The following is a 10,938-nucleotide window of genomic DNA, read 5'->3' as shown; positions in this document are numbered from 1 at the left end:
CTCTTCTTTTCCCCCTTTTTTGTTTTCTTTTCCCCCCCTTTTCCCCTTCCCCCCCCTTTTTTCCCTCTTCTCCCCGCTCTTTCTCCCCCCTCTTCCCTCCCTTCTCCTCCCTCTTCTCCCTTCTTCTCTCTCCTTTCCCCCTTTTCCTTTTTCCTTTATTACCATAAAGTTAGGATATAGTACTGGAGGGAGAGGGGAGCAGAGCCGAGGTGCCTAGAGAAGATAATTCTGACCCTTTCATCGTGTGGGCATTAAATAAGAAGCTATCATATCAGAGGCTAGACCTATGGCTCTCCACTGAGAAACCCCACCAGGAGCTTTGCTTGGATAGTGCAGAATAATTCCTAAGCACCGGAGTAGCCGAGCAGCACAACGCAGCCCCCTCCCGTGCCATCCTTGATCCGTTCCATGCGAGCTGGAGGCTCCATCCCTGCAGCACCCTTTGCTGCAGCATCAGCACTCGCGTATCGAGGCGATGGGCGCACCGAGAACACCTCGGGCTGCGCCCAGCGCCGGTGGCATCTTGTGAGGGGAGAGGGAAGGGAGAGACCTTTGATCTTTGCCTGATGGAGGAGATCTTGCTTTAACGAGCTGTTTGTGTTAATACGATTAATGCAAACGCGCTCTAGCACTTGGCTAATGACTGCTTTGGCTCTCTTGATTTCTTTTGTCTTCTCTCCTTTTCTGTTTTCAAAAGGTGGCAGGGGCCTTTTTGAAAGCTGTTTGAAAGCCGGCGAGCCTCCCTCGGCTGTACCAGGCCTCTGGCTGATTCACTTTTGAATGCTCTGGGTATGGGAAAGTGCTCAGGGTGGTAATTGTTGCACGGGGGCTTTATTTAATCAGGCAAATTAGATAGAGGGCACTCGCCTGTTAGTCTGTTAATTCACTCAGTTCACTGGAGCTGGTCCAAGCAGAAAGGGAGCTTTTTAAAAAAAAATTACTTTATTGAAACGGAAAATTCTGTTTTTGTAGAAAACGCCCCATTTCTTGCAGCCAGTCTGTGTTTTTGGTGATGCTCTCTGAGGCTGTTGTTAGCCCTGGAACCCCATCCCGAGGAGTCAGTGGTTCTTGTTAGGCGCTGGCTGCTGCTGCGTTCTTGCTCTGCCTGGGAGGGCTCAGACGGGTGTTTTACATCCCCGACTCCAGCGCTCAGCCCGGTGAATTATGCTGGCTATGCGTGTGGCTCGGGGGCAAGGAGTTGGTTGTGTTATTCATGGGCGCTCCCTTCCAGCGTGCCAAGGAGCAAACTGGGTACTTGTCTGCAAAGGCAATTATTTCACAAGAAAGTTGCTGTAGGGAGCAACAGGAGCCAACATGGTTAATAGGAAAGATTTCCCTTATCTATTTTTTTTTCCTCTCTCAGCATGTCTGTCCCTCTTTAAAACCATCTTTCAGCTTGGTCTTGCCTCTGAAATAGGTTTGCTGCTGCTGGCTAGGCCCTGGTGGGAAATGTTACCTGCATCAGGTTATTGCAGGCTGCCACAGCAGGTGGGCAGCAGGCAGCAGAGCACACTGCCAGCCTTGGGGAGTGTCCTACTGCCGAGTCTGAGGGCCAAATGACAGCTCCCAAAATCTGAAGGTCCCTCATAAACTGCGTTTCAGCTTCTCCCAGGTCATCCAGGCAGTGGGGGACACGCAGGAAGAAAAGACTTAGCTGTGTGAAGGCTGGATTTGGTGTTTTCTCTTTTTAGAAGTGGACAGTGCTTCTAGCTGGCCTTGGATTTAAAATTTAAAAACCAAAACAGTTTGATGGAGCCGAGGTTCTGCCACGAGGCTCCCGCTGGGGTAACTGGCATCCCTTGTTAGTGGCACAGGGCACAGACTTGGTCCTGTTACTTCAGGTACTCTTGTCCATTAGACAGTGTGCACATCTTTGGGTACATTGCAGGAGCTGTTGTGTAATAAGAGAGGGTCTGCTCAGGAAATATTACCTGTCTGACCTCCCTGTGCCCTCTTTTGTGAATCTATGACACCAATAGTGATGTGTCAGTGCCCGTGGCCCAAAGCTGCTCTGGGCAGAGTCCATCATCACCAATAACGCAGTTTCTACAGATTGAAGGTTCTTTAAACCATCACGTGTGGCCCCTCTCAGTGGGCACCGCCAGCCCGGGGAGAGGACCCTTGTTTCCTCTATGCCACTTGAGTCCTTGTGGGCTGTTGCAGAAGCATGTGAGGGAGGTGCAGAAGAAAGGCAGAGCAATTAAGGGTCTTGACCTGGGAGGCTGCAGCTCAGACTGAGTAACACTTAACCCTGTGCAGGGTCAGGCTGAAGTGACCTGTAAACCACCCGGGGTGCTCATTACAGCTGCCGGGACTGGGCCTGTTACATCACTGACAATGGTGTGCTGGGAGTTTTTGGCACCTGCTGGAGGGGAGTTGTCAAGTCTGTGTTTTGGGGAGGCTTTTGTTGTGTCTTCCTGGCTACAGCAGGCAGTTTGCTTCCCTAAATGGTGGGTCCCAAGGATTCCTCTCCCAAGGTTTGGGTCTGTGTACGCTCAGGATGCACCAACAGGGTTGCTGAAGCGATGCTGTCCGGCCTCTCTTCTGATTAGCACAGCCTTATGACTCACAAAAAGTTAATGACTTCAGCCCAAGGAGCTACAGCAGTGGTAAACCTGGGCTCTAGGTGTATCATCCTCCTTCTGAACAGCACAGCTTAAACATCAAAGCAGGGACATAGATGGGCTTCGCACTCGGGGTGTTCGCACTGGGGGAGCGTAGGACTCCCCTGCGGTCCTGCAGCTGGGAGCTGCCTACCATTGGAAGCATAAAACCCAGCGTTACTAAATGTGGAAATACAGCTGGAATGCAGGCTGGCGAGGGGCAGCGTGGGTCAGTCAGGGGATGATGGTGAAATGTGGTGTTTGGTTTTATAAGAAATGTTCTGTGCGTGTTTGGCGTGAGGAGAAACAGCTGCTCCATCCCTCATGTCCCATTCTCTTCCACCCAGGGAGCGCATGGAGTTACTGGAAGAAGCCAGGAAGATGGAAATGGCAAAGTTCCGCTACATCCTTCCTGTGTATGGCATCTGCAAAGAGCCGGTCGGCTTGGTCATGGAATACATGGAGACAGGGTCTCTGGAAAAGCTCCTGGCTTCCGAGCCTCTGCCCTGGGAACTGCGCTTCCGCATCATCCACGAGACAGCGGTGGGGATGAACTTCCTGCACTGCATGTCCCCTCCACTGCTCCACCTGGACCTCAAGCCTGCAAACATCCTGCTGGATGCCCACTACCACGTCAAGGTACGCATCGGACACTCTGTGCTAGGGACCCACCTTTGGACATTCCACCACGGCTCCTGCCAGATGCAAAAAGCCTGAGAGAAACCAGCAGCATTCCTTTAGAATTAGAGAAATGCCCACTGACCCAACCCCTCTGATTCCCAAATTAAAATCCACCCAAATAGAGCCCTTAAATAAATCCACCTGGTTTATGCACCACTTTGGTACATAAATAGAGGTACGGTTAGGGAACTTGTGAGAACCCTCCTGAAATAGTAAAAGGATGTAGTGAACTCTGGTTTTGAGACCTAATGGGTCCTGCTACAAACTTTGTTGCAGTAGGGTCGTGAGGCAGGTGAGAACAGGGAGAGAAAAGAGGTGTGAACCTCTAAATCATCTTTGCCACTTCACAGTTCCCGTGGTTGCCTCGTTCTAGGTCTTTGTCTGCACCACTAAATGCAGAGATCTCATTTACAGCTGGAGTCTGGAGAAACCTTCCCAGAGGCAACTCATTTCCATTTGCTCAGGGCATGTGCACTGAGGAAGTATCTCTGTCCTGACTGTTCATGCATACCAGGTCACTGAAAGGAATTTTTTTGTGGCTGTAACAGCATGAAATTCTTTTCATTATCCGTTTCCAGAGTAAGCTGGCAAACTTGTTAGCCTTCTCTGCTGGAGGTTCTGTTCTGAGAGCTGGACTTGCTTTCTCAACTTCCTTTTTAGAGAGGAAAGAGACTAAAATGAAGTTTTTCCCTGTTCTTTTTTAGAGTTCAATTATTTTTTTTTTTTAGCAGTGCCATATCCATCTGCTCCCTGTTTTCCTGGCCCCCTTGCTGATAAAGTGGCTTTGGTCTTGCCTGCACCATTCTAAACATGAAGTTTTCATTAAACAAAGACAAATCTCCTGATGTCATGAGAGGGTTGGAGCCCTAAGAGGTGTGTGCCACTAATGAAATCACACCTGTGATGGTCTCAGATTTTTTACTAGGCCTCTTAGTGATTAATTTCTTAGAAGGATTTTCTTTCTGAGGTAGGAGGCATCGACAGGGGGTCATGCTATTATGACCGGAACATCAGGATTTGAGCTGTTCAAAGTCTGTTCTCACACACTAGTGCTCAGAGGCCTTTGCTAAGTATTTATTTACTTAAAAGTTCAGGCTTGCTTGCATAACTTCTTAAATTCCTAATTCTTGACTCATCCATGAGCCAAGATAGGAAGGCTGTGTTTTTCTCACTGTTTCAGGAGGTTGAAGTGCCTGATGTTCTGCCTATATCTGGGTGGTGATGTAACACAAGGGGGCAAAGTGCAAAACGTACAAAAATAAATAAGTCTCTGGTGAGGTCATTGCTGACATCTCTGAACTGCAGGAAGCACATGAAGGTCTTCAGATCCTTTCCATGGAGTTCAGGAAGGAATGGTCTAATCCAAACCTTTTCCAGCCAGCAGTCTTCTACATCCACAGGCATCTTGGAAACCCCTCCAGGAAGGAAAGCAGATGCAAGAACCTGTATGCAAAATAAGAGATGAACATATTCTGTGAGGTGCCTTCACTTTAAAAATGTGGCCCCAAACCTTCTTTTGGTGTGACGTGAAATTTATAATTAAATTTCAGACCCTGCAGCTTGATTTAATGTGCATTTTCTTGCTGGAAGGCTAATGGAGCTGCTGATTGAAGTGTTTTTAAATGTTGGCATTAATTTAGTAGGTGACCTGTCCCTAATAGAGTCCTAAGGTGAGTGGAGAGATGTTGCAGACTGTGAAAGAAGAGTTTGGAGGTAGGGAGGACTTTTATAAACTGTTTGCCCTTGAGCCAGGAAACAGTCTTCCAGTGGAGAGCATTAGAAATGCTGCTGTGCCATCCTGCAGTTAAATGCAAACACACCCTGCTCCTTTTATGAGCACCATGCTCACTGTAAAGCCCTCAGCAAGGCTGGTGACTAAGGCAGCACTGCTGTACAGAACTTATCATCAAGTGGGTGCCTCCATATCATAAAGCCTGTGCATTACATAAGCGTGTGCTGAATTTTGTTCTTGGGAGGATAATTAGGAGGATGGGATTGGCCGGAACAGGGATATAGATAGACAGATATTAACTCTGTGAAAGGCATGTTGGGGGATTCTCTGGGGATTTGAAATACTTGTGTGTAGTATGTGCAGTGGAAGGTAAAGCTTTGCTGGTTTTTGGAAGATGGTTGCATCCATCCTCCCTTGTGAGTTGGTGGTGGGAGCTCCCTTCCCTTCCCTGCCATGTCCTGCTCCCTCTTGTTTGCCTTAAACGCTGTGCTTTCCTTGGCAGGATTATTGCATACCCAGGCAGGCTTTGCTAGCAGGGATCAGCTTGCTTTTTCTTCCTTCATGTCAACATTTTACTTCTATTTGTACCAACAAGAGCCTCCCTCGCTCCTTTCTCCAGTGTTCCTTATATTCAATCTTTCAATATTTACATGCTGTCTGACATGTATTTCTTTGCTCAACTGGACCACATCTTTTGAGCTCGTTCTTCAACTCTCCTGCCCTCCACACACATTCTGGATGTGTCCCCTGAGCTACTGTGATGTGGCAATCGCTGGCACAGGGGAAGCAATGCCACATTCCAGCGCTGCCCTCGTGGGCCGTGACTCTGCTCCTTCCCTGCTGCGATGTGATCTCTCTCCAGGGCCCTTGGTAGGAGAATAAACACCCCACCACGTGCAGAAATCTCATGCCCAACTTGTTGCCAGCTTCCATGCCCTCCTATCTCTGTTGCTGCTTCACAGGTTTTCTGTCTTCCAATATCTCATGGTCAGGAGTGTTACTTTTCGCTCAGGTGTTTAAAATTAAACCAACTTGCCACTTAATACTTTTGGGCAGAAACATTATTTTTAAGTTCTTGTTTCTCCCACTATCCAGCCTGAGTTTGTTGGGTTTTTTTGCAGCTCCTCATCTTGCCATATATATTTGTACACATACACACACAGACACACATACATGTATGTGTGGGTTCATGCACACACAGAGACAAGCCTGACCAGTTATTTTTCATCTCCCAGATTTTGGTTTTAAACAACTTGAAGCAGAACGAGCTGCTCTCAGCTGTGCACTGCTTTAAGCTCACTGTAGTTGCTTTTCTCCCCTCCCCAGTCCTCCAGTTTAAACCAGTGTGAAGTTTGCTGCTGTGTTGTACTGTGCTGATGGTCTGGATAGATAGGTTGCCTCCATGGGCTTCACTTTTATTTGTTTCAGCTGCAAAATTTCTGAGCATGCAGTTAGAAGCAGCCTAGTCAGATGGCAAATTTGATGATCAGAAAGCTTCTTCATGTAGGTTGTTAACTGTAGGTCCCAGTAATACCCAGAGGCCAGGCTGGTAAAGAGCAGTTGTCTCTTTTTATTAGACTGCCTGGTGTAGGGAGCACAGCCACGTTTTTATCAGCAGCAATTGCTCTCTTGTTATTACAGATGAGGAGCCTTTGTTTTGTGTATCCCTTCTGCCTGTTTGCCACCCTTCCTGATCAAGGTTTCCATGCAGGGCTGTTGATGCATGGCTCTTTAATCCCAACCAACAAAGCTGGTTTGCGCCTTGATCAATTCTCTGATTGATCTAATTGTGGTGGCACAGGGGAGGGAACAAAACCATCCCTGTTACAGTAATGCAGATTCACAATGGATTAAAATGGATGTTTGGCTTTGGTTTGTGCTGCTTCTGAAAAGAGTGTCACAAATGTCCCACCTGAAACGGGTTTGGAGGAGTTAAAAGTTTCAGGGCAGGTTGGAAAAGGATGGAAATAGAGTCTGTTTCAGAAAGATTCTTGTTAGAAGCTAAATGAAGTGCGTTCATAATCACTGAAGTAAAGACATAGATTTGAAGTGCAGATTGTGTTGGTATTTGGAATTAATTTTTAGTCCTTCCTGCTAGTAGTTTTAGTAGTCCAAGTCTGTGACCTGTGCAAATTTCTTAAAAATTGCAGGCATTTCTTAAAGAACAAAAATGTAAAAGCCTTTTTCCCCTACCCCCAGAAAAAACAAACAAGGGAAACTTCCCCCACCGCCAGACACCCGAATACCCCATAGACAAATGTGGGGGCACTCAATATCCCAGTGCAGAGACTTTGTACAGAGACAAATACTGGATGTTCCAGCAGTGATTAAAAATTAATCCAGTGGATTTGATGCAGAAAACCTTTTGGTGAACTCCGTCCCTGAGTCCACTGCAGTGCATTCTTCAGTTTTGCTTGCAGAAAAATGACATAAAGCATCAGGAGCTTAGTGCAGAGTTCAGGAGTCATCAGTAAAAAAAAAGCACTTTCCAAGCACTCATTTTGTTCCTGCAGTGCTTGGGAATAGGTGACTGTAGTAACTGTAGTTATGTGAGCGTATTTTCTGGTTTTCACAGAGAAAAAAATCACAAAAAAATTCTCAAAGCATCTAAAACTTTGCGAGTGGAGTGGAAACTTTGCGGACTGGAGTGGAAAAATCCACAAAAGGCAGGAGCAGAGAAAGGTTTGCATGCATGAGTCAAAAACAAACTAAACTAAAACTAAATAAATAAATACAAATCTTCAGATCTTGGGATCCTTCAGTAAAGTGAGTGTTGCTGGAAGCGGGCAGGAAAACACGCGCAGCTCCCGTCCCTGCTCGGCGCTCATGTGTTTGTTCTCGTGCAGCCCTTGAGCGAGCGGAGCTGCCTGAACATGAACCATCCCACTGTCTGCGTGGGCTTTGGCCAAGGCTGCTTTCTCTTCTTCCTACCTCCCCACCACGGGTTTTGCATGGAGCAGTCTGTCGCCTCCGTGTCTCCCCTGCTCATACCACGGGCGCTTTTGAAGCGCCGTGGGACCCACCTGGAATAACTGATGTGAGGAGCGAGATTACGGATTCCCTTGGATGGTGGGGAAGGGCAGAGCCCGGGGTGGGCTGCAAGGACCAGCAAGGATGTGGAGGAAGGAGTGGGGAAGGGGTGCTCTGCTTCCACTGCCTTCCCCAGCAAGGGTGTTGCAGAATGAGGTGCCTGGCAAGCAATTTAAAGGCAAAACAGGCAAGTGAAATGGCTGTATCTTCCACCCACTGCGCAGTTCCCACTGGTGTTTAAAGAACTTGCATGACTAAATACACCGTGCAGTGTGGAAAATTCACCCTAGAGGAGCTAGTAAAAGCCAGAAAAGCTGTCTGCAGAATCTCACTATTTTGTTGCAGCCTGCAAGATAACAATTCCTCAATTTCCAGTGTTTTCTACTGTTTCTACTGCAGAATTTGATATGATCGAAGCCCTGCTCTACAGGTGATTTTTTTATTAATTGGCGTAACACCCAATCCTTCATACTAGGTTGGGACAGTTCCACAAGGTGAAGCTCCTGCTAGGCCAGGGAGGGTGTATGCTGTGTACTTCAGCTGTTTCTTAGTTTGTAGGGTGACATTTTCTGTGTAGAGCTCTCAGCTCTGCCTTGGCCCCCAGCCTTAGATTCACACACCGTAGCTGGTGGCTCCGAACACAGGAGTGTCACCCTGCTGTCTGCATTTCATCTTTATTTCTTAACACACGCAGTAGGAAACACGGCATTGTTTAGACAAAGAGGGAGGTGTGTGGCTTTAATTATGCCTGGGTTTCTTGAGGTGTATACAAGCCTGTGCTTCACATTAATCAAAGGAGAGCAGTGCTTCACCGGATCCGTTCAGACTTGCAGGGTTCGGTTCATTTATTTATATATTATCATATATAACCTGACACCACAGCCTGGTGTGATGCTGGGGTTGTGCTTTTGTTCTCCTGTGGAGCACCAAGCACCCCAGACTCATGCAGCATTTCCTGGGGTGGTCAGTTTGGCTCTTCCCATGGTGACCTGGCTTGTGGATGTGGGTTTCTTGACTACTTGCTGCTTTCCTGGGCTCCAGTGCTTGGCTTGCTGAGGAGTCCAGCAGTCCCTCTCTGAGAGTGTAGCTCTACAGGGATGAGAAACTATTCCTCCAGATGACTTTGCTTTTTTCCCTTTTTCCCCCCCGCCTTTTTTTTTTGGTTTTTTTTTGGTTTTTTTGGTTTTTTTGTTCTCAAGTCATTCCCACGCTACCCTACAGATTAAAGATACAGATGCACAACAGGTCAGACATACCTGTGTTCTAGAATGCAGGACTTCTCCAGCTTCTCAGAATGCCACTGCTGAGCTCTTTGTCCATGGGAGAAGTTCTTGCTGAAGCTGTGTGGGTTGCTTTGTTTGTTTTATGGCAAAGGGAGATTCCTTGCATGGCTGCATAACCTGCCTGTTCTCCAGGAGGCTGAAGCTGGCAGCAGTTTTCTCCCTTTCCAGTAATGGACACATGTTGCAACTAGTTTTGTGGTATCTTTAGAGAGAAACTTCTCAAAGTGTAAAGTCGGAGCCTAGTTAAAAAAAAAAAAAAAAAAAAAAGAAAAGCTTTTTTTAATTATGCTTGTTGTTTTGAGGGAAAACTTTCTCAAAGGAGAAGCTGTGAAGATCAAAAGGGGGAATGAGTCATTGAAAAACCTGAGTATTTATTAGATAAAAGGAATGTATAAGTTAGGGGGAGGGGGTATCTTATCTAACATGTAGACTAAAATCAGTGAGCTCAGTGGTCCAAAAAGACTTGACTTTTCTTGAAATTTCCACTTGGCATAATAGACCTTTTTGTCCAGTGGGAAATAAGTAAGACAAAGGAAATTCCTGGCCTATCTGTTTGTTCGATGATTGGTATGCCTTTGAGAGCAAATGAATGCATATTTGCTTGACACTTCATATTAAAGTGGAGGTGTGTCCTTTTTGTAAACTTGCTGTCACTTGTGCTCATTTCAGCTGTGCTCACTGCGTCACTGCACCAACTTGCTGTATCTCCTGGCTGCCAAAAAGAGTTCCCTGTGTTGGTTTTTGGTGTGTGTGTATGTGTGTGTGTGTTTCCATTTGGGTTTTTGTAGCACTTGGTGGCTCTGCTGTTGGGCTTGGTCCTTGTTGGCATGGTCAGTTCAACAGTGATACCTGAAAGAGTGATTCTCCAGAGTTCATTGGAGAGCCAGGACATTTAAACACATCGTACAACATGAGGTTACATAGGGAAAGGGGGTGGCAGGGCCAATAATTGCATTAAAGTAGTTTGCAGTAACTAAATTCAACTGGTTTAAATTACAATAAATTGTCTTGACTGTTTGTTGTGTTTGCTATGTAATGGGCTGGCATGCTGCTGCTTGCAAAAACTGCTTGCCTTTATTTTTTTTTCTTCTTCTTCTTTTAGCTTAACCATAAAGAAAAGCCTACCAGGGCATTATGCTTCCAGAGATGTTTTATTGGCTTAATATTCCTGAACAGCACTTCACTGTATGTGTTGGGTTGCGTCTGTTGTTCTTTGCAGAAAGTATTTTGTGAACACCTTGAAAGTCTAATGGTACCATGCACTTTTCTCACCCTCTTCCTCCTCCTTTTTTTTTTTTTTTCCTGTAGATTTCTGACTTTGGGCTTGCAAAGTGCAATGGTTTGTCCCATTCCCATGACATCAGCATGGATGGCTTATGTGGCACTATTGCCTACCTTCCTCCAGAGCGCATCAAGGAGAAAAACAGGTGTTTTGACACCAAACATGATGTGTACAGGTCAGTGAACTGTGAAAACACCTGAATACTCTTTTAGTAACCCTGTAAAATGAGTCCTTTCTTACTTTTTTTAAGCATGAAACCCCTAAATCTGGTTTGAGCCTCATCTTGCAATGTGTCACTTTAGCTTTTGTTTTTGCAAAGTCTTTGCA

At 46.4% G+C, this 10,938-nt stretch overlaps 1 protein-coding gene and 1 long non-coding RNA gene across 2 annotated transcripts in view; one reads left to right on the top strand and one right to left on the bottom strand.

Annotated features, from left to right (window-relative positions):
* RIPK4 (receptor interacting serine/threonine kinase 4) overlaps positions 1-10,914 on the top strand; it is a 15,493-nt gene extending 4,579 nt beyond the window's left edge. Inside the window, exons 2-3 of the mRNA XM_042033517.1 lie at positions 2,951-3,242; positions 10,638-10,914. Coding sequence (XP_041889451.1) covers positions 2,951-3,242; positions 10,638-10,811 — 466 coding nt within the window. The 3' untranslated portion in view covers positions 10,812-10,914. The remainder of the gene's footprint in view (positions 1-2,950; positions 3,243-10,637) is intronic.
* On the bottom strand, positions 4,189-9,564 carry LOC121667165. Its single transcript, XR_006016942.1, has 2 exons — positions 9,303-9,564; positions 4,189-4,727 (listed from the first exon to the last, which is right to left on the bottom strand). It is a non-coding gene; the product is annotated as an uncharacterized LOC121667165 (long non-coding RNA).
* Positions 10,915-10,938: the final 24 nt, after the last annotated feature.

The sequence above is a fragment of the Corvus kubaryi genome, unplaced genomic scaffold (assembly GCF_017639235.1).
Source record: "Corvus kubaryi isolate FWS band 111438036 unplaced genomic scaffold, C.kubaryi_AGA036_p1.0 133, whole genome shotgun sequence".
NCBI lineage: Eukaryota > Metazoa > Chordata > Aves > Passeriformes > Corvidae > Corvus > Corvus kubaryi.
Note: the sequence above shows the minus strand (reverse complement) of the source record. Positions and strands in the feature narration are given on the sequence as shown.